This window comes from Xiphias gladius, chromosome 21 (genome assembly GCF_016859285.1).
Source record: "Xiphias gladius isolate SHS-SW01 ecotype Sanya breed wild chromosome 21, ASM1685928v1, whole genome shotgun sequence".
NCBI classification, from domain to species: domain Eukaryota; kingdom Metazoa; phylum Chordata; class Actinopteri; order Istiophoriformes; family Xiphiidae; genus Xiphias; species Xiphias gladius.
This window is the reverse complement of record NC_053420.1, coordinates 26,955,923-26,979,241: the sequence shown is the minus strand read 5'-3', so window position 1 is coordinate 26,979,241 and position 23,319 is coordinate 26,955,923. Positions and strand designations below refer to the sequence as shown.

General features: G+C 41.3%; 1 protein-coding gene across 2 annotated transcripts in view; it reads left to right on the top strand.

The window, feature by feature from the left end:
* pdzrn3b (PDZ domain containing RING finger 3b) overlaps window positions 1-12,949 on the top strand; it is a 94,704-nt gene extending 81,755 nt beyond the window's left edge. For both annotated transcript variants that reach the window (XM_040115624.1, XM_040115623.1), the window contains 7 exons: window positions 2,627-2,880; window positions 4,953-5,040; window positions 8,976-9,074; window positions 9,285-9,347; window positions 9,591-9,692; window positions 9,964-10,080; window positions 10,534-12,949. In XM_040115624.1, the coding sequence (XP_039971558.1) occupies window positions 2,627-2,880; window positions 4,953-5,040; window positions 8,976-9,074; window positions 9,285-9,347; window positions 9,591-9,692; window positions 9,964-10,080; window positions 10,534-12,054 (2,244 nt within the window). In that variant the 3' untranslated portion in view covers window positions 12,055-12,949. The remainder of the gene's footprint in view (window positions 1-2,626; window positions 2,881-4,952; window positions 5,041-8,975; window positions 9,075-9,284; window positions 9,348-9,590; window positions 9,693-9,963; window positions 10,081-10,533) is intronic.
* The last annotated feature ends 10,370 nt before the right edge of the window (window positions 12,950-23,319 follow it).

The window sequence follows — 23,319 nt, the reverse complement described above, 5'->3', positions numbered from 1 at the left end:
GATGTAGGCCTCATAGGTATTCCTTTAAGCATGTTCTTGCTGTCCTCTTGCCATCAAAATGGATTTAACAGAGACCGCTCCTAGAAGATGCACCACAGGTTGGCAGAGCGATTTCTGCGTGTCAGTCATCATTGCATTGTCTCAACATGAACAGCAGCTCAAGAGTTTTGTATTTGCAAAGGCAAACCTACATTTTGATTACAGTTAAGGCTGAATTCATCGTACTAAAACTCTCTCATTTCTGTGGCTGCATTAGTTTGATGTAAATGGAGTTTTCGGTTCATCGCAAGAAGCCGAACTGCAGTTGTGTTAAGGCACAGGGTTAACATGGCAGAGTTGCCGAGCTCAGCGGCGGTGAAGCATTGTGTATTGTGTCAGGGGAGTGTTGTGTGTTTTTTCTCAGTGTGCTGCAAAGGGCCGCTCCGTGTCAGAGGTGAGCGTAGTGAATGAGGGCGGTGGGACCCCCTCCACAGCTGGGAGGAGACTCCCCCCATTGAGAGCGCTGAGGCAGAATGCTATGGGCTCAACAAGACGGGGGCTAAAGGCTTTGTCTCCGGTTCACTGCCTTCAAGTAGCCCTGGGATTCCTGGCAACCAGGTTTGACCGTTGGAGCCTGCATGCAGAGAGAAGAAAGCACAAAGACGCTTGTATTCCTCAGCTGATGTGCAACATCATGGCTCGCTGTGGGAAACAAAGATGGTTAAAGATGTGACGCCTGTGGGATTTTAGGAAGGTTCATTGCAGATACCAGTTGTAACAACAAATAAGAATTAAGATGTCTTTGTTAGATAGTGATATTATTTGTTTTGGTTGGGTTTCAGCTCACACTCAAGACCAGTTTTCCATTTCGTCTTTGCATGAGAGGCCAATGGTCTTAAATCTCAAGGTGGATTTATTTTTATTTTTTTCATTATTATTCAGTGATATGAGAACTTGCTTTTCTCCATGTCAATTTATTCAGAGCAAACTGCAAATAGATGAGCTATTAATTTTTTTGGCCAAGTTCTGATGTAGAAGAAGTAGAAGTTTATGTCCACTGAGATGATCCAATTATACTGCAGGCACAGGATTAGCATTAATCTGCTCTGGTTATTAGCCGGCACATAGCCTCTTTTGACTTCTGCATTAAGTTCCCTCCTATTCCAACCTTCCTTGTCCTTCCTCTAAGCACACACACACACACACACACACATACATACATACACAAGCCCAGTGCCTTTGGTTTCTATATGTATGCCTTTATAGAAATATGTTCTCAAACTTTACATTGTCTGGGTCAGAGTCAGGTTTTGTCTATATGCGGCGCTCGTTCCCCGGAGGCAGTTTAATATTGCTGCTACTCCTGATGTGCAGCACCCCGGTTAAGTCTGCAAACTGTAGCATGAATTCGAATGAGACAGCCATAGCCAGAGGCAGGCGCACCAACCAGCCACATGTTTATCAGAAAATGAATCCTCAAACATGGACTTGCATGTATGTTGGATGTCAGAGGGAGTGAGAAGGGATGCTAAAGATTTATGACACGCCTAATGACCTGCGACACTACACCTAGCACTCCTGCTAGAAAGTGGTTTTATTCCTCGAAGGCTGTGAGCATATTTGTGTGTTTGCAGTGGAGGGGCAGGAGGGGGAAGCCTGTGAAATAAGAAGCGCCCCAGGCTGAGATCCTATCAAAGCTCTTGACACATCCAGGAATCACAAGCCAACAAATTCCGTATGATGTGGTGATTGAAAGCGGAACAGCTGCTCTGTGTAAATCCTGATAAAGCAAAGGCCAGTGGGATGACCCAGGATGCAACATGCATGCATGCGGCTTTTAGTTAATTAGAATACTGCTTGTTTGGGGTTCTACCTCTCCTGTTTGTGTTCCCACAGTAGTTGCTTTGTGAAATTACAGTGACATGAATGCATCTGGGCCGAAGCAAACATTATCACATTTAATCTTTGCACACATCTTGACATTTTGGACACAAGGATCTGTGTGCAGACCTAAGTCTTCTTTACTTAATTTTAAGTCTCTTTGGATTCTCTGACACATTCTACTGAGAGCAGCGACTTCAGAGGGTCTGCACTCATCCTTCATCAGCGCACAGAGGCCTCAGAGTGCCTCAACCAAACTTAATTAGCCTCTTCTCTGTGGCACACCGCGACCTTTTCCTCAAATTAATCTTCTCAGGTCTGCATCCAATCCACTGTCTCTGATGGGAGGTCAAATTTGTCGTCTGCTGAGAAATTAGTTAGCTAAATGAGGGCTCCTCCATGTAGCCCCAGCTAATAACCTTTATTAATTAAAGAGAGATGCCTCATAATTAAGGTTCTTATTCTACCTGGTCTGACTGTGACCCTGTAAAACAAGCTGAGGTAGTATTGAGTCATTTCTCAAACAGAATATCGCTGCTGACTTTGTGTGGGCACAGTGCATCATGGGAGGCCTTAATCATCAGAGATAACGATTACACCAGTTTGGTGTAATGAAACACCTCTTCAGTCTAAGAAATCACCAATGGAAAAACGTGTTTGTGTCTTATGCGTCAGCGTAAGGATTTCCTTCCTGTTCAAAAAAACATATAGAGTCTTTAACAAAAATTGCATATTCACTTCCCTCTGCTTCTCAACCTTCTTCCAGGTCAATGGCAAGGACCTCTCCAAGGCCACCCACGACCAGGCGGTGGAGGCCTTCCGCACCGCCAAGGAGCCCATCATGGTCCAGGTCCTGCGCCGGGCCCCTCACCCCAAATTGGTCATCCCCCCTGCTGACACCCAGGTCTCCGACATCAGCACTCAGACCGACATCACCCTTCAACACATTATGGCCCTCAGCAAGCTGCCTCCCTCTTCACCCCCAATGACGGAGCTGGAGGAGTATCTGCTTACAGACGAGTAAGTAGCAGTTCAGCTCTTGAAGATCTAGAGAGAAACCCCTGCTAAGATGGCCACAGATTCTGTCCAGTTTCACAGAAGAGTCATGGCCTTGACATACAGTATACCGCCAGTCAGTATATCGCACAATATATGACAAGCTGTCGTCGTCTCTTCCATGGACAGTACGGTGATATTAGAGTAGATGGCTTAGAAACTGAACCGTTTACATAAATACTATAGATAGATGCAGTTCAGTTCAACAGCACCACAAACTGCAGCCTCCAACATGACCATACAGTTGAATCAAAACCTCTCTAAAACATTTTCAACACAAACTGAATAAATCCGAACTTTCAAGGTTGGGATTTATTGCAGGACTGTTGGATCAGACTGCACTAGTTTTAGCTAGGTGGTCCTAATAACCTGGCAACTCATTGTATATACCCACATATGCTTACATACCCCACTACACATGTACATTATGTCTAGATCTACATACAGGTCAACTGTTTTTACATTTTATGGTCCAAACTTTTGGAAAATCAGGCCGTTCTCCATTTTAAAGTTATGTACAGTATCTGTAACTAGATAGAGGACACAGAAATATTCCCCTCCATCCTAATAAAAATTCATGAACGCCCAGGTAGCCAAAATTTATTGGCTCAACAGTTGCCAAAATCTGCCACACCTGGGTTGCTGGATGCATGTCAAACTAGGAATGGATGAAGCCTAAGGCTGCTTTCAGACAGACAAGAGCAGTGCATGAAAAAACACAGCCCCCGCATTTGTTTTAATGGGACCTTAACATCTTGCATGAAGGTGCAGGGTCATCTGGCAAACAAGTTGAACCTGGCTCAACTTTTGCCAGAAGCTACCCGATGCAACATCATCTCATGATTGTTGCAGTGATAACTTGTTGTAAAATACTGTCTCAGACTATTATAACTCGTACAGTGTTTTGGCATCTGATAAACCTTCAAACTAATGGTTCTATCACTCAAACCAGCCTTCCTGGAGCATATTGCATCATTCCAACACAGCCCCTCATATTTTTTCAGTTTGAAAACCTGCTTTGGCTCAATTCCACTAGCTGATTTGAGCCCAAATAGGCCCAATCTTCAACCACAAAATCTAGTTTAATCTGTGTTGTATTTACTCACAGCTGAGTTTCTGACACTAAGCTGCAAATGGCACGGCTTTACTGGCAACCTGCTTGGTAAAAAATGATGTTTACCATAAAGTTTTATGTACCACCAAGTCAAATTAAGACTGACTGACCTGAAACTGACTTAAAAAAACACTATTTTGTTGCAGTAATGCTGTAGAACCAAAGAATGAAGCGTGTTTCTGCATCTGAGACTTTTTTCCAGGAAGTCCACATTAAATGAGAATATAGAAGAAATCTTTGGTGTCAAAAACTCAGCATTGAAAAGGAAAAGGTCACCATACTCTCAGACACAAGGAGACCTTTCACCCTAACAGTTAATTAAGAGAGAGACACCTTATCTTCCTCTCCAGACCACGCTGCTGAGATCACAAAGGATGTGTCTGAAGTTTGAGGGGAAAATGTCCCTGTCACTTATGGGAGATGGCAGCTCCTCTGGGGCACACAGCCACATTAAAATGATGATTCTGTTCATTTGCATTTGCATATTCCCAAATTGCATCTATTATTTGTGTTTGTGTGTTGCGTGCGTGTGTGCGTGCGTGTGTGCGCGTGCGTGTGTGTGTGTGTGTGTGTGTGTGTGTGTGTGTTAGGCCCTGGAGCTTGAAGAGTATGGCTGCATTTCACACTGTGGCAGCAGCAGTTGCCCTTTAATGAATAATTGTGATTTCTTTAATTGATTTCTGAGTCAAATTAATAACGCAGCATGTTAATTTGTGATTAGCCTGCGGGTAGCTTCAATATATCTGATTTCTATAGTGAGTTCTTATTACTTCCTCTCTAATTCTCATTTTATTTCAAACTCTGAGGCAAACTTAAATTCAGATAGACGAATATGTACATTTTGCCTCCTTTTTACTGTGTATATGTTAAACTAGCGTTTCACTCTTTCCCAATTTACCTTACACTCTTTTTCTTTTCTCAGGCATCCCCAAGGACATGCATACTTTGACCCCAATGATTTCCTGGAGGGCATACAGCAGGACATAGAACGTGAGGAGCTGGAATATGAGGTAAACATCATCTCCATCCCTTCACTGTCTTCGCAATGAAGATCTACATTCAGACAGCAGTGCATTATTACCCCATAAGCAGATCTGAGGTCGCCTCTGTGTCTCCACTCCAGTGGCCTTGCTAGCGACCACAAGTTCTGATATATCGTGGTTATTGATGGGGTACTCTTCCTACATACAGACACTGAGATGTAGGCCAGACAGGAATCGAGTTTTTGGTTTGTTCCAGCAGATGCACAGCGTTGACATCATTACTTATTAGTGACAAGGCCTAATAAGTCTTGCTCGGCTGCGACGCAGTGGAGATGAGGCCCGGTGGATAATTAGATGGCACAGATAATAGGTCTGCAGTGATGAATTTGATGATGCACACTAACAATGCCTGGATGAGGCCAGGATGAGGCCGAGATCAAGCCTCTGTTGTGCTCCCTCAGTGACCCCGACACCCCCTACCAGTAAACCCCAGCCACCTACCGCTTGATATTAATGATATCCATGGAGGAACTATGAGGCTGAGAGCAGAAAGGTGAAGTTCATGGCAGCTAATGGCAGATGCAAAGCAGACAAACGACGACTAAACCAAGTATCCTTGAAGAGCGACTCTCCGTCTTACAAAAGAATGGCTGACAAACGATCTATTTAAGCTATTCTTGCGTCATATCACTTTCATTTAATGTTTCTAATTTACACAACAATAAAATTAGAAACGATCATACATCTGTATAGGTGACTACCAGAAGTAGCTTAGCTCTTACCTTTTCTGGTAATTCTGTGAAATATTTTGTTGTTGTTGTTGTTGTCAGCAGGGTAAAGAATCAGTGTGACAATTTGAGAAAAAGGTTCACTGTATTTGCCTCCTTGCATAGCGTCTTATCATTACCGTAAAGTTGCCGGGCAACCAGGCGAGAGTCCAGGTGCCAGTTGCACCAACTATTCAAAGGCTCAAACTCAGATTCACCATCCATACTTTAGGCTTATTGTAGTTAGTTGTTGTTATCGGCCGTCAAGTTCTACTGTGAAGTACTTGAATAGATTATGTGAAAATCTACATTTAGTGATAGATAAAAGTAAGGATATCTTCCGTCTTGTTGACCTGAATATTGATTGGTTTTCAAAAAATTGTCCATTATGTAAGGAGTTGATTTCTATGGCGGTGTAACTCAACCTACAAGAATTTTTACAACTATTAGTGATGTTGATAATTCAACCTGTACTGATGAAAGATTAAATTTCTCAAGTCCGGAGTTAGGATTGTCTGCTGCAGGTCATTTAAATGCTGACTCGTTTGCTAATATGTCAGTGTTTTACAGTAAAGGAAAAAATGCATTTACGGTAAAGGGCAGTAGAACATCATGGATTAATGATGAGTTGAGATTTCTAATTTTTTCAAGTGGACAAAACCGAGGTAGTTGCTCATAAATCAGGGGGCTTTTCAGAGGGGGGGCTTTCAAGTCTTTATTGTAAAATGAGGTATATGGTTACAGAGTTAAATTACATCAAAAAGAAAGAATATTTTAATGATAACGTTTGCAGCTGTGTAAATTATGGAAAACTGTGAATGGAATTATATGTAAGAGGTCACGCAGCTCTCAGAAGTTTGTTCACTTTGCAGGCCAGTTCATCAGCAGGCCATATAATGTAGCTAATCACTTTAACAGCTTCTTTATCAACAAAGTATACAGCCTAAGATCCTGCATGCAGTTAGATGATGTCAATTTAACGTGCAGCATTGGCAACAGTATTATGAGGGATAAAACATGTTGGTTTCCATTCCATAGGGTTAACCAAGACACAGTTGAAGTAATTTTTGCTCTCTCTCTCAGATGACACAGTCGTACCCTTACCCAAAAATGGTGAAGCAGGTTTGTCTGGCTCCAACTGTAGACTGATGAGTTTACTCCCTTTGCTGAGTAAGATCATTTTTAATCAAATGGTAAATTATTTTAGTAGAAATGGACCACTAACAAAGGCACTACATGCTTATGGACCAGGGCATTCTATTAGCACTGCATTGGTACACATGACTGATCAATGGTTAACAAATACGAATGATAGGAATCTCGTTGGACCTGTGCACTTGGACTTTACTGCAGGTTTTGGTGTCATTTACCACAGTAATTTTACTGCTAACCTCAAGTGTTACGGTTTTTCACCTTTAACTCTTGCGTGGGTGAAGAGTTACCTCTCTTGCAGAACACAGCCAGAAATAGCCAAAAATGGCCAAATAAAAGTGGGGGTCCACTTTTATTTTCCGTTTTCATAAATGATTTACCATGTGTTGTTAAAAATTGGTGACGTAGTTATGTGTGCTGATGACTCAACTTTGCTCTGTGCGTCACCAAGGTTAGCAGAGCTGAGAGAGAAGCTACATGTTGAATCGTATTACACATTGCCAGAACAAAATGTATTGTATTTGGTAGTAGGAATGTTGGTCTGATCAGATTGATGATATTGTTTCCGTGTTGGGAAAGGACTTTGCAATTTCAAGGAAATTTTCTGCATATGTTCCATCATCCAGAAAAACTTCAAAACTGCACAGAACAGAGCAGCCACATTAGCTCTTCATGGTTCTTTCCTTGCTAATTTGCGTGAGATGCACAAATGATTACCACGGCTAACTGTAGAGGTTAGATAGAAATCTTGTCTTCTATTAGTCATGCAAAATGTCATTTGGAATAATACACCACACTTCTTTTGTGAAAAACAAGTATATAAAGGTTTTTGTCATGGATATAATACACATCAAGTGAGCACTGGTCATCTTTTGGTGCCAAGTCCGAGAACAAAGTGTATGATGAGAACTGTTCTTTATAGAGCTTTTTCTGCTTGGAATATACTCCCATCAACATCAGACAGACCAAAAGTAGATTTTTTTTTTATTATTTATTTTTGATGATTGGTGTTGTTGTGGTTGCTGTTCTTTTTGAACCCTTGTTTGTATTTTCTTGTTGTGTATTTATGATTCTTTGTTTTGTTTTCATTGTAGGTTACCATTGTTTAATGTTTCGTCTGTAGAGTTATTTACTTATTTTCTGAGTTTTGGCTTGTTTTGTCTTTTTTGTTTTATTGACAGAGTGTGATTTTAATTATTGTTTGTTTTATTTGTTGTCGTTTCTGTGTGGACCCCAGGAAGACTAGCGATTACTTTGTGGAGGCTAATGGGAATCCAAGAAATGAAAGAAAGAAAGAAAGAAACCCTGTGAAATAAATCACTAGTTTGAAAATAGCTAGTAGTTACTAAGAACTTCGACTTTACCCCTGTAAAACCTCAACTTGTCATTTTTACATTTTTGTATGAATTAAAAAAATGAAATATCATCTGTTAATTAGTGAGCTTTAGAGGTGCTGGTTGATGGATTTTGTTACCTTTGACTGGAACCGTACGAGCTGTTTCCCCCGTGTCCAATCTTTGCGCTAAGCTAAGCTAACCAGCTACTGGCTGTAGCTTCACATTTACTTTACACACATAGGAGAGGTATGGATCTTCTCATCAAACTTTCTGCAAGAATGCCATTGAACGCATTTAGCAAAATGTCGAACTATCCCTTCGACAAAATCCTCAGGCTTCAGGTGCGACTCTGTCTTTGTTAACCTTCTCAAAGCCCGTCCTCTGCCCTCAAAGAACAGCACTGCTCGTATCTTTATCTGTATTCGTAGATTACAGATGTTGACAAGTGAAAAACGGGACTCTGCCCGACTGCAGTCTCCTGCATCATCTCTCATTCTGTCAGTGGGCCTCTAAAAAAGCCAATGGCTTCCCCGTGTCCAGCTGAAAGATTCATTACAGTGATTGATGGATCGCTGTTGCTCCGTGATCCCATTACGTAGTCAGTATATTCAGTCCATCCAGAAAAACATTATCCACTCGATTTTGGGGGAAAAAAATGAAAAAGTTCAGATGTATGGGATATTAAATTGTGCATTTGTCTTACCAGGAGGTGGATCTGTACCGAGCCAATATCCAAGACAAGCTCGGCCTGACCATCTGTTATAGGACTGATGATGAGGATGAGGCTGGGATCTACATTAGTGAGGTATGTGGTGCAGGGTAACTCTTTAATCTACTTCAACAGTAAATAGGGTAAATAGCAACTGCAAGGACTGTCAACAGTGATGATGTTCACTTTAATGCACAAATGTTAGTATTTTCCCCAAAAATTTAAAACACAGTAGGGTAATATGAGTGGACAGACAGATAGAGATTGATCTTGTTCTCCTATTGCTTTATTCTCTGTTTTCTTTAGATTGATCCGAACAGCATTGCTGCAAAGGATGGCAGGATTCGAGAGGGGGACAAAATCATCCAGGTAAGATTACGGTCATCCCTGCAGTTTTTTAATGACCCACTTGCTTACTTGTGAATAAATCACCAACATTCCAATTAAATTCAAATGTTCCTTACTCTGGAAATTCAAATCTTTTGCATTTTAGCATGCGATTACTTTAAGCCTGTTAGAATTTCGTTTAAATGTACAAACTGCAAACGGTCATTGTGTTAAAAAAAAAAAAAAAATCCAGGCTTTTAAGTCGTTGTTTCTGTGTCCATCAAGATCAATGGCGTTGAGATCCAGAACCGGGAGGATGCTGTAGCACTGCTGACCAGTGAGGGAAACCAGAATATCTCCCTGCTGGTGGCCAGGCCAGAGATCCAGGTAATTAGGTGGTCATTATGGGTGTGAACTCAGTAAAGGTTAATGCCAACAAGGCAGTTCATGTGAAAACCTTGTGTATATACACCATATTTTCTTTTTGAAGCAAATATCGTGTCCTTCGGAGTTTGTAGTGTTTTCATACCAGCAAACAAGACAAACAAGAATGGGATTTTCAGTAGTACGTGTTCCTTTTTTTTTTTTTTTTTGAGTAAAACTTTGCAGTTGAATATTTGCATCTAATGAGCCGTCTCCTCTCACCACTGCGTCTCAGCTGGATGAGGGCTGGATGGACGATGACAGGAATGACTTCCTGGATGACCTCCACATGGACATGCTGGAGCAGCAGCACCATCAGGCCATGCAGTTCACTGCCAGCATGCTGCAGCAGGTGCACTCTCACTCACTCAATCACACACACACACACACACACACACACAAGCACACGCACACTTCGCACAGCGTGTAGAAGCAAACTACCACAATCCATCTGCACAAACGCATAAATTCATCTATAGATTATTTTGGCCAAGCCAGCTCTGCTGAGCGTTGCAGCTGCTCAGTCGTTTCTAGCAATGGTTTTTCTGTTGACACAAAATGGAGACTGTGACGTGGAAATGCATGTTCACTTTGTATTTTATACACTTTCACAAAATCAGCAAGTATCTTATAGCTCTTGTGATTTGTCACTTAAAAATTTAAATATGTAACAATTGTTAACAACACTGTCTTGTGTAGTTACCCCACTGTAATTAACTCTGCTATTTACTTCTTAATTACATGTTCAGTGATGCTCATTGTAATGCACCACTGTCCCTGAGCTCTTTGTTGTCTGTGTTTACAGAAGAAGCATGAGGAGGATGGAGGCACCACGGACACAGCCACGCTGCTGTCCAACCACCACGAGAAGGACAGCGGGGTCGGGCGCACAGACGAGAGTACGCGAAATGACGAGAGCTCGGAGCAGGAGAACCTCGGTGATGACCAGACTACAGCCTCCAACACGCTAGGCAGCTGCAGAAAGCTGACCTACAGCCAGGACACCCTCGGCAGCACCGACCTGCCCTTCAGCAGCGAATCGTTCATCTCTGCTGACTACACTGACTACGACTTCCTGGGCATCCCAGCCGACGAGTGTGAGCGCTTCAGAGAACTCCTGGAGCTGAAGTGCCAGATGAGGAGCGGTGGAGCCCAGAGTCTGTACTGCCAGGGCGGCGGGGCAGGAGGTCAAGACCAAGAGGGTGTGGACAAGGAGCTGGAGCTGCTCAACGAGGAGCTGCGCACCATCGAGCTGGAGTGCCTGAATATCGTCCGTGCTCACAAGATGCAGCAGCTGAGGGAGCAGTGCCGTGAGTCCTGGATGCTCCACAACAGCGGCTTCCGCAACTACAATACTAGCATAGATGCTCGCCGCCATGAGCTCTCAGACATCACAGAGCTGCCAGAGAAATCAGACAAGGACAGCTCCAGTGCCTACAACACTGGTGAGAGCTGCCGCAGTACCCCTCTGACTCTGGAGCTGTCTCCAGACAACTCGCTCCGCCGAGGAGCCGAGAACCAGGGTCCAGCTGGGGCGTCTGGCTCCACCAGCTCCAACGGCAGGATGCTCAAGCCCCTCCTGTCCCCTGTCCAGGAAGCCTGTAGCCCCAGCCGGAGCAGAGGCTCCTCCAAGGATCCAGATGGAGCCCTGCAGGCAGAGAGCAAGGAGAGGAAGCTGGGAGAGTCCAGTAAGGCCGGGCGGAGCTTTTCCCAGCCACACTCACCTTATAAGCATGCTCACATCCCTGCCCATGCCCAGCACTACCAGAGCTACATGCAGCTGATCCAGCAGAAATCAGCCGTGGAGTATGCCCAGAGCCAGATGAGTTTGGTCAGCATGTGCCGAGACCCTATCAGCCCCAGTGACCTGGAGCCTAAGATGGAGTGGAAGGTGAAGATCCGCAGCGACGGCACACGCTACATCACCAAGCGGCCCGTCCGGGACAAGCTGCTGAGGGAGCGCGCCCTCCGAATTCACGAGGAGCGCAGTGGCATGACCACAGATGACGACGCCATAAGCGAGCTAAAGATGGGCCGCTACTGGAGCAAGGAGGAGAGGAAGCAGCACGCTGTTCGGGCCAAGGAGCAGAGACAGCGCCGCGAGTTCATGAAGCAGAGCCGAGCCGATTGTCTAAAGGAGCAGACCGGCCCAGAGGACAAAAAGGAGCCCAACATCATCGAACTCAGCCACAAAAAGATGATGAAAAAGAGGAATAAGAAAATATTTGACAACTGGATGACGATCCAGGAACTGCTGACCCACGGTACCAAGTCACCAGATGGCACCAGGGTTTACAACTCACTCCTGTCTGTGACCACAGTCTAAGTCCTGCTTTGACTTCAGTGTCAGGCCAGCTAGAGGAGGACAGACTGGAATGTAATGGACTGTACATAGAACACTACCAGTTGGGGTAGAGATTCCTGCCTCGTTCAATGTGGCAACATTTTGTAAATAGGAAATAAGGAAAGCCTTTTCTGGACAGACATTTTCCAGGTGAAGAGAAGGTCGTGTAGATGATGGTTAGACTTGGACATGAACATGGACATGAATCCGACGTGGCTATGAGGATGATTTTGGAAACATATTTCAGATTCTTTCAATAACCTTTTTACCTTTGTGCTTGCTGTTTTGAATAATTTTGGAAACAAAAACACAGTATTTGACTTTTGGGAAGGTTTCAGAAGTGTGTAAAGACTGTGTGCCATGCAGAAACAGCCAACATTTACACTATTTTACATTATTTTGTTCGTACTATATATCTCTTATCAGTATTTTACTGTTATGCATACTTAATGCTTTTATGGAAACAGTGCTATTTTCCTGCAAGGTAGAACACATAGTCCTTTTCAAAAGGGTTTTTGTAAATTAAAAAATAAAATTTTTGTAACAAATACACTTTTTTTAGTTATAATTTCTCTCTATTGGTGCTGATCTCCCAAAGTTAATACCAGCGATGTACCATCTGTTACATAATGTAGAGAACATCATAACGCGATATCATTGTGTATGTAAGTATGTTTAGAGAAAGATGTTTCTCACATTGTTGATATTGAAATGTCTGTGTCTGTTAAAGCACACATTGTAGTCGCTTTTGCTTTCTTAGGATTTCATGTATTGAAGAGATGTCAGCTTAACAAATCCTTAGGTAGCAACACAATTTGATGTCTTGTAAAATGAGAGAAATAATAAATTATTGTTTTATATATGATGAGCTTTGAAACATTGTCGGGATTTGTCATTTTTAATATTTGTTGGCTTACCAAAACTATATATATTTTAAATTATTATTATTATTATAATTATAACCACATAAGAGGAAGAAGAATCCAAACGTACCTTGCACATAACATCAAAAAGTGTACTTACTATAGAGACTAGTTCAGCAGGACTATTGTGTGCAGGACTCTGAACTGTTCAGTCTCTGGATACAGCTCATCCAGTGAATGAGTGAATGAGGGTCTTAATAATGCTAGTGCTCCACTAAACACAGGTGAATCCAATTTGCCTAAACTCTACTTGGATTTAAAAGCTTGTAGTTACAGTAAGCCTGATCTACATTAGTAGCTTTATCATTAACCCATTTGTTTAAAGTATTGGGCTTTTGTAAACTATACCATTACATTTAATTTGGTTTTGAATTCAAAGGAAAGATCCATGCGAAATAGGCGGGGCTGGAAGCTTGGTAACTACTTAGTGACTACTTGTAGGTTTGAAGAGCTGCTATAGCTGGCGAGCTAACCATTATGTCACTAGCTGGGGCGGCTGGGCCGGCCCTAGTCAGTCACAGTATTCCCCGAGCTTCCTCTTATTTTCTTTTTGCTGCTCTGTTTATATCCCCCTGGCATTTTGTTCAACCCTGTTTGGGTCAATGAAAGTTACCGAAGCAGGAATAAAAAGCTCATTGAGCTAATGAGCCTACTAACAGTCAGTTAGCAAACTCGTTGGTTTAGTTTGGTTGGCAAGGGTGCGAAGTGAATCCAACTGCACTTACGCTAAGCTACGCAATGACGCGACAGCAGATGTTATTAATGTGGGTCTGCCATGGTGAAAATACAATGTTCCAAAGATGGACTACGAAAAAAGGGAATCTTAGAAACTTTGCCCTGTGCCTTTTTAACCTGTTGCTTCAGGTTATATGAACGTGGACAACCCTGTGAAAAACATTACTTCATTTCCAATGCTGGAATTTAAATAAAAAAAGAAATATAGGCTACCAGTCACAATAGTGAAACAAAATGGTTGACACACTGAAAATGGTTGCTCAAGCTAACCCTAATGTCCACTCATATCTATCGACATTAATCCCAATTAATATGATTGTATGAAAATAATTGGCATAGGTTACGCTACTACAATAACTTCACTTTGATAATTTTACAACTGCAGCGTAATGTTTATAGTTCGCCTGTGGGTATAACATGCGAACTAAAGTTAACAAGTAACCGTAACTTACATGATAATGTGCGTTCCTTGTCGGTCATGATCGTTTGTTTTCGTGGCCAACGGTGCGTCATTTTGAATGCTGCTGCTGCAAAGAATTATGGGACGGTATTATCTCCTTCCCTTTCATAAAGAAAAGTCCAGTGTATCCAGTGCTTAAGGAGGTAAGATTGGAAGCATTGAAGCTCCTTTCCTTAGCTTTTAGAGAACTTGACCAGGTCTCATCACGGCTGCCACTTAGATACTTCCAGGTCATTTCACGCAGCTAGGAACCTTCCTTAGCAAAAAGGACTATTTGACCGCGGCCTTCAACTCACTGTCCCCTCAAAGGTCAGCACTAAGGTCTCAAAAGTTCACCAAAGTTGAACTCCACACAGAACATTCTCACGGATTAACTTGGCCTTTATGAGTGGAAAAGCTGATTGCAGCAATACCATTGGAATTAATCATATCACTTGCATTTTGTGGATTTTGCCAAAAAATTTCATCATTTTAAATCCAGGTGTGTCCAGGACTTTATTTTGTAGGAATGTAACCTACTGTTTGGGAGCAGAAATCCCTGTCACACTGATTTTACTCTGATGCTTTTTCTTTTACTGTTACAGTTAATACTCGTGAGCATTGCAGTGTATTTATTAACAAACATGTCCAAAAAGCACAAGCCGTGTCATAGAAACTTAAAGTTAAGTGTCAAAGGTTTTTTGTTCTCTCTAAAAAATAACAATAATAAAATTATGTACATGAAACACAATTTATACCATGCACAATTACATAAATAATTAATCTTTTTATAAAACACATGAGGAAACTTCCAAAAGCGTCTAACCAAGGTTTTTAGATGGTTAACACAGATGGTTTCACTGATTTTGGCTAATTAGACCTATAGTCAGGTAGTTTTTGCTTTGTAACGTTGCTGGAATTACACGAGATCACAAAGGTTCATCAACGGAGAGCGGTCAGTGTGATAGAATCGCCACAAGGGTGTCTCTCAGGTTTGAAAATAAATGTTAAAATAGGATGGTCAGCTCCACTATCTCAAACAACATATTATAAAGTTTAGCACTGCTTAATAAAAGCCCCTTTGCTCTCTCACTGAATACATTTTTAAATACAGGATATGTATTCTTAATAGAATTTGTGACGGCATCAGGGGTGGTCCTATCTTGTCCTTTTTTTAAGGCTCTGTGTTCCCATTCTTTCAGGTGGAGCTGAGAGCTGGTGGAAGATGCAACACACCCTCAGGAGGCTACAGAGCAGACCTGCAAGATCCTCTCGCTCCCTTCCTCTGGCCTGCTGACTGACATTGTCCTTTGTTCGTATTTTGTGCTTCACTCTCATAGACACACTTCCTTACTACTCACTTGCACAGACACTGCGTACATACTGACCTGCTGACAGACACACCCTCAGGCATTTTTGTTATTCGCTTAATTAAATCACATCTCATTATTTACAGAATATGTGTTGTCACGTTGTGACAAATCACAGAATCAGCCCCATGTAAATTTGCCAACTTCTAGTAATGATAGTAGCAGTTCTGAGACAAAAAGAAGCCCATTGACTGTGTTTGTGATTCATGTCAGATCCCATGTAAGGTAACAGCATGTCAGGCTGGCATCAACATAAAACTATCCAATCAGCAGAGATCCCTGCTGTCCAGATCCGACACAGCTGAAGGCTGACAACAAAGATTTATATCTTTTGTTTTCTCTTGTCATCGTGACTGCTTTTCCCTCACATGGATCTTGCAGTGGTGGCTTCCATCCATCATCTTTTATTGCTTTACCTCAAAGAAAAGTGACCCATCAGTTTATAACCAAGATCTGACATTATACACTGTGTGGTTTCATCTTGTAACCAAGCTGTTAGTGAACCTGGCGTGAGGCTCCATCACATGGCGCTATCTCCTTGCTGGGCTAATGGTCTATTTATCTGACTCCAGACTCCTACCATCTGTTAGAGGGAACCCGTACCCTCAGTCCCATATAATCCTTCAATTAGCAGCTCAGTGCCTCATTGCTGAGGACAAAGGTAGCTCCGTATCTCTGCCGATACACTACTTTTGTCATCTCAACTTCCATCAAACACATCTTTTTTTTTTTTTTATGAGGCAACAACAATTAGGACAGCATTGTGTTTTTATTCACACTCAAGTTCATTTGCAAATTCAGGTGTATGATCACTGTGATCACTTTACTGACTTAAAAGTGAACTATTTAATATTCATGTGTAATGTGGAAAGGGTCGCTACTAGTGACACATCCACAGAGAATTATCACCCTTATCAGTTTCCCTCAGCTCTACAGAGCATTTTAGTGTTTTTCAGCTAATGTTTTTGGTATTTATAGCCCACAACATAATTGTTTTGGTTCACTCTCACTATCTTATCAACCTCGTTTCCAGCAACAGGTGGTAGCTGTACTAGCAAAAAAAAAAAAAAAAAAGAGGTCTGATAAAATTGCATACTGCCTATCCAGCACCAAACAGCACACAGACAAACTTAGCAGCTAGCTGAGGAACATAGCATTCACCAAAGAGCCAGATATTTCCCTCGGGATTTAGTAGAGACCAAAAATAGAGCTAAAAGAGAGGGAATATTGGACTAAGAGTCATTAGGTGGCCGGAAACACAGCTCCAAATGAATGCTAATGTTGCTCCATTACCGTTGGATGTGTAAGTAAACAGTTGTTAGCTAAAATTTTAGCCATATCAACTTTATAATATGTCATTGTTGAGTTTGCTGCTTGTTCTGCTGCCAAACAATTAAAGCTGTTTTAAATTGGTTGAACTCAACAGTATATAGCTCCTGCGTGCACTATTTAGAAGAGGCACTTTGGCAATTTAATGTTTCACTTTGATGAAACTGGAGGAATTGCGAGTCATGTGTGACCAAAGAGTTGAGAGAGTTGAGAGAAAATTTTTTACGTTGTAAGCCCAGCCTGGGTTTACTCATGTGATGTCACATGAGTTGTTTTTCTCAGAACCACAGACTAGTGTTATCATAGGCTTAGCACTCACCATACAGTAAATTGACTTTGACATATACAGTTGGTTAAGTGCTTCTTTAAAATGTTCACGCAATGTTGCAGGCTCATCTGTTGGCGTACAGTAAATCTTGTCCAGCTATGACCGACCAGACTGTCACCATCGCTGACCTCCAGTAAAACCTCCATCTCCTAACCAGAAAATGTTCCTCGGTCATGCAGCTTATATTTCTACAGCAGACACTTTTAGTCTCTTTTATTCTAATGGGCTGCAATCCTTTCATGAACACCAAAGTACTGTCTTCAGTTAGTATTAGTTGTCAGGTAGTTCATGAATTCATCTCTTTTTTTAATAGAGTCTGCATCACTTAAGGGTAATGATTATGATAATGAGAGCAGCTGGGGGTGCAAACTCAGCCTCTTCTTCTATGTCTGGTAGAGTACAATTGATTACTCCTCCTTAAGCCTGACTGAACTAAAGCCTAGTGATTAATGTCTGGGTACAATTCTCTGTATACACTCTTTTAATGGGAGATAACAATATGGCATGCAATGCAAACAAAAAAGCTCCCACAATCAATTCTGGGATGCCCCCAACCACCACCCTTGTTGATCTCATACTTAGCTTTGCTATCCCGATGTATTTTTAATATCTTTGGGATAAAAGTATTCGTCTCCCCACTGGTCTGACAGTCCAGCTGTGGAGCAGGACTCATCAGTTTAAATGTCAGCGCAGAGAACAGGCCGACACTTCAGTGTACTCATCCATAAACTGATAAGGAGGCTTCTCATCTGCTGCCGGCGAGCGCTGCTGATTCTGATACTGTTTCACTGTGGAGACTGAGATGCACCAAAAGTCTCGTACTGCTTGACGAGCCCGGACAATGTGCTCTACATTGCCATATGTACAAGTAGACCATCTTAGTCACAATAAGCACTTTGACGGATGACAGTGGAACTCAGTTGAGGGAAGTATTTGTGGCACATGTTGTTTTGCCTGTTTTTTGCATGACCTAAATTAAAATAACCTTTTTTTTTTCTTTTTTTTTATAAATGGTGTGATGAACCTTGAAGGCATTACATCGCTCTGGCAAGTTCAGCAGGTGTGGAGACTGTGTTAGCACATCTCATATCTTGGATTAAAGAAAACAAGCTGCTGGATAAACAGAAAGAAATGCTGAAACACATATTCGTGCTTTCCATCGTGTCAAAGCATCAGTCAAAAAGGTTTTACTTAGACGTGGAGCCATGTCCTCACAGCATTTTAGTCTATGAACTCTGAATATTTACAGAGTTTTCTTCCAGAAATGTGCTATTCACGATGAAATTCGAAGCTGCACCTAAAAAAATACAATTAAAAGATTTCAAAATATCACTTTACGTATATATTTAGAGGTCATATATTTCCAGCACTCATTACTAATTGGAACCATGTACATAGCTTTTATTGTGATTCGTTTAATTAGTTGATATTTGTATTCAAAACAATCATTCTAACCTTGACCTGCATGACTGATCAGTGGTTTAAGACGATGGTATTAAGATTAATGTGATAACCCTGCTAGATATGAACAGCAATGGATTTATTTTACCCGCTGAGTGAAGAAAATGTACAGTTTGTGTGAGTGAAACAAAATAAAAATCATACATTACCTCAAATGTGGTTCAAAGACGTCCACAGGACAAAATCGTGTGTAGTGAAAATGTGTTTCTTAAAGCAAGGGAAAAAAACAAAAAACTGCATTTTCTGCAAACCCCTTGTACTTATGCACAGCTCAGTGTGGAGCTGGAAATTACTCTAATCTGTATCTTGACTGACTTCATCTTTCATGCTGCCTGCAATACTGTCAGACTTGGCAACAATGAAATACAAGTGTCTGATCAGCTGGGGATTGTTTTAAAGAAATGACAACTGCATTGTGTTTTTCATCACTCTTATTCCAATCCAGAACAATGTGTTTGCTGTGAAATCGTATGTGACAGCCGCAATAAATGAGCAAGCCTCCAAAACGTAACTAAATATATCACGTACATAAAATGAATAATAAATCCCATGAGCTATTCTGATTTACCACAGATACAAGATGGAACAACACAGAAACATTACAATGATTAATGGCAGGAAAAGAGAACGGGAACAATTTGTTTAACTACAGAGGATACAATTAAAATGTGCACAAGCCTGGACAACATTTACAAATCTGATTTATCAGTTAGAGTGTAGTATATGATCAGAAGTAAAATATTGGTTATATGGCTAGTTTGATACACTTTTAATACCATTCTTTAAAACCATCACAGTTTACATGTCCAAAGATTTCTTTGCTTGTAAAAGGGCTTGTAAAAAAACATGTTTCAGTATATGTATGTGTCTACAATTTGAATGATAACTAAACTGAATTTTTTCTGTATCTGGTCAACATATTCTCTGTTGCCCAGTCAATCCAAACCATTTGGAGTACAAAGTTACATGGTATTTCATATAGAAGTAGCGAATTTAGGCTAAGGAGAGCCTTTAACTGATCTTACTGATTGAAACGAAGGTAAAGGCAAGGGATAGTTTGATGTCCTACGGTTGATATCTCATTTTAATGGAAAAATAAACAAGACGGTTGTGCAGTTCTCAGCAGGCAGGCAGACCTTGGCATAACACTCGTTTCAGAATATGAAAAAATGGGCCATTTTTCATTTCAGGTGTCCGGTGCTTTTAATTTTTTGCTCCAGGAATGATGGGAATGTCATTAGCTTTGCAGGTATTTGGTCATAAACGTAAGTATTGGATGAAATTTAAAAACTCTTACAGAAACCAGCTCTGTAGATCTTAAGGAACAAACTGAAAGAAATTAAAAACAAAGTGTCAAACTTAAAAGCCAAAGAAGAAAGCACGACTTAAAAGTTCAGATTCCCCATTAAGTCAATGCGACCTTCACAGCATACGGTGGCACCATGATTATCTGTAGCCAGGCCTGTGGGATTTTGACGCTTCTGTCTTTGAGCCATTTCTTTGCTCTTTGACTAAAAGGTCAAGACAGGCGGTAAGGTAGCCAGTATCTTGTTAGCCAAAGGAGCGGGTGTGTCACGTAACCTTCCCCTCAACCAGACAGAGGTTGGGCAGGAACAGGGCTGGCTTTCAAAAATGAAATGACACGTAACATCAGTGGTTTACGAATGAACCTAGAAATAAAATTCTTTACTCAACAAAAACCAAGCATGATATATTTTTGTAGGAAACACTACACACCATAATGTAAAAAAAAAAAGATTGAATCTTTTTCTCGGCTTTCCTACTTCATTTGAACACATTTTTGTTTCGTGCTCTTACATTTTTTTTTTTCCATCAGATGAATGCAAAATGCAAGCCATCTCTTTTAAATGCCAAAGAAACATAAATGTCTCTAACTACGTATTTGACCCTTGCATGGTCTTGTTAACTTCAAAGGCTCCTTTGCTTGTGTTTTGTTTATGGCCCAGCAGAGCCATAACTCACAGCGGTCCGTCCTCCCACAGCTCGTCCCTCTCTGCTCAACTATTCTCACAGCGCAGTTTCCTGGGTCAGATTGCATGAGCCTCTAAGGCTCCCTTTCTGCAGATTTAATGGTTGACAGGTAATTTATCCATTATACACATTCCAAATTATAGGCTTCGGTCAGCAGGATGGCGGCAACAGAACAACGAAGGAGAAAAAAGGAGAAGGAGCGAGAAAGAAATGCTGTCGTTCCTCTGTACCAACACATCTCTCACTGGATCCAAAGGATTTATCTCACCCCTGTGCAGATCAGTGCTCATGTTCAAAGAGTCTGAGAGTGAGGGCCTTGATAGCACCTTCATCATGAAGTGTTATGTGCAGCACTGTCACAGCAGGCTGGCTAACATGAGTGTACGAAAAACGCAGCTAGGTTGGAGACTTTTTATACAGACGATAAACAGTTCTAGCCTAAAACCTTTTGGAGGCTCTGCCGGTGTGGGTCTAAATTTTGGATTGTCAGGTTTGGAAAGTTACAAAAAATCAGATGAAGATCTCTATCCAAATGTCACTGTCTGAGTAGCAGTTTTTAGAGTCTTTCTCAAAACTTGACTACAATCTGGTGATTTTTCCCACCATTACCGTTGATATCAACATTTCAGGGTCTCAGTACAAGATTATCAGAATTAAACCTTTAATCGAGGACAGGATAATTAGACAACTTCTGGCCAGATTGCTCTGAAACAATGTGTGAACATTCATTGACCCAAACGAACTATTCTGAGAAGATCGAATGAAAAGGGAACAGTGCATTATCAGTGCAGACTAACGCTGCACTAGTAGGTGCAATGATACCATTTCATGGTACCTTTAATATTTTGGGTAACCTCCTGACCTTTCATCTAGTACCGCCATCAAGTGAAAACACATTGCACACATAAGAAACAATGAAAATCTAATGCATGCTATTCCCAGCTGGCCTTAGTGCGAGGCTGCGGCTAGGTGGTGAATAGCTAATTAGTGCCGGTTGCCAAGAAATGGTTACACCTACGTAACTCAATGTAGAAACCACGACCTGGTGTTTTCAAATGTCTATTTATGTATGGGGTAAATAAAACAAGACACAACATGTTAAGCAGTGAGTTTTAGAGGTGTTGGAAGGCGCGTTTTTGAAATTTGGACAGAGCCAAGCTAGCTGATGTGTTCTTCTGCTTCCAGTCTTCATGATAAACTAGGCTGATCGCCTCCTAGCTCTGGTTCCGTACTTAACACCAAGATGTGAGATTGGTGTTGATCTTCCCATCTAGTATTTTCACCTCCTAACCCAAGGATAGCTTTAGAACACATACACAACTTTAAGCCTTTCAAAGCCCGAGATGATTAATTTGACCACATCAGTCTTTTTTGTTAATCCAGAGATGTTTATTGGCATTTGAATTTGAGTCTGCACATCTGAAAATCCTACAAGCTAACAATGTAATGTGCTACATGAAATGATTGTGAAATTAAACTGTTCCCCATTTTCAAAGGATGCCCCCCAAGGGCACCACTTTGAAAACCACTGGAGTAAGGAATTAGAATCTCAGCATGATACAAGCTGTAATTGAAAGACTTCCCTTAGACATCATTTTCAGGTGCAGAAAGAAAAATGTGCTCAAACTGTAGTATAATTATTTTTTTTTTAAAGTTTCATTTTGATAAAATGAACATAATTCTAACATTCATAGAGTATACCGGCACTGTCTACCAGTTAAGGGACAGATATGTGTGTATGAATTGCGTGTGTGAGTCAGAGCATTTATTTATTAAAATCTCTGGAGAGTATGAGGTAGGGCCACTTATTAGGAAGGCTTGATTTTTACTATTTTGATGCTTTTAATATTTGTTATCTCCATCTTGCTTGTTCATTTATAATGTATGTGCCATGACGTGGCACTAGTAATTCAAGTCCTGTCCACATAATATGGTGGTCTCCAGACCTCTCAGCTGTTAGGTGGGCTTGGTGAGTAACTCGCCTTCACTGCCTATTGATTTAGATTACAACAGGCAGCGCTAAATGTGACAAGAGGTCTGTTGTTGTGTTGAATGAACTGTACTTATGGCTCTTGATTTTTTCTGGCCTCCCACAGCAGCAGTTTCCAACCATCCATGGTGTTTTCTCACAAGCTACATTTCAACTTTATGTTCTTCCAACTGAAAGTCAAATCAATACAGTTTAAGTGGCCATGTCAAAAAAGTCTATTTCATTTAGCTGGTTTTGAGGGGTTCAAATAAATACATATTAATTGTATTTGGTGTAAGGAGCACTGTCACTTTCTTATTTATTTATGACTCTATGTTGTCAGACATACTTGAACCATAGACCTGAAGAATTATGATATGTCAGCCTTTGCTTGGACGGATAGCAGCAGCTCAGACAGGCACTCTCCCATGTGCCTCTCCCTTGTGGCCTAACAATCCATTATCCTCATCATCATAAAACATCTAAGCAACCTGCCTCCTCAGCTGCAGGATGCACACATACAGTCTCACTCAACAGCAGTATCACCACATACACACACACTTGCTGTAATTGCACCTTTATTAGTCTCCCATTCACACTTATTACGATCTGGCACAAAGAGCAGGTCGCATCTCTGGAAATGGCCTCTAAAAGCATGGGGCTGTTATAAACAAGACCCCTCGGTGCCATTAGACTGAGTG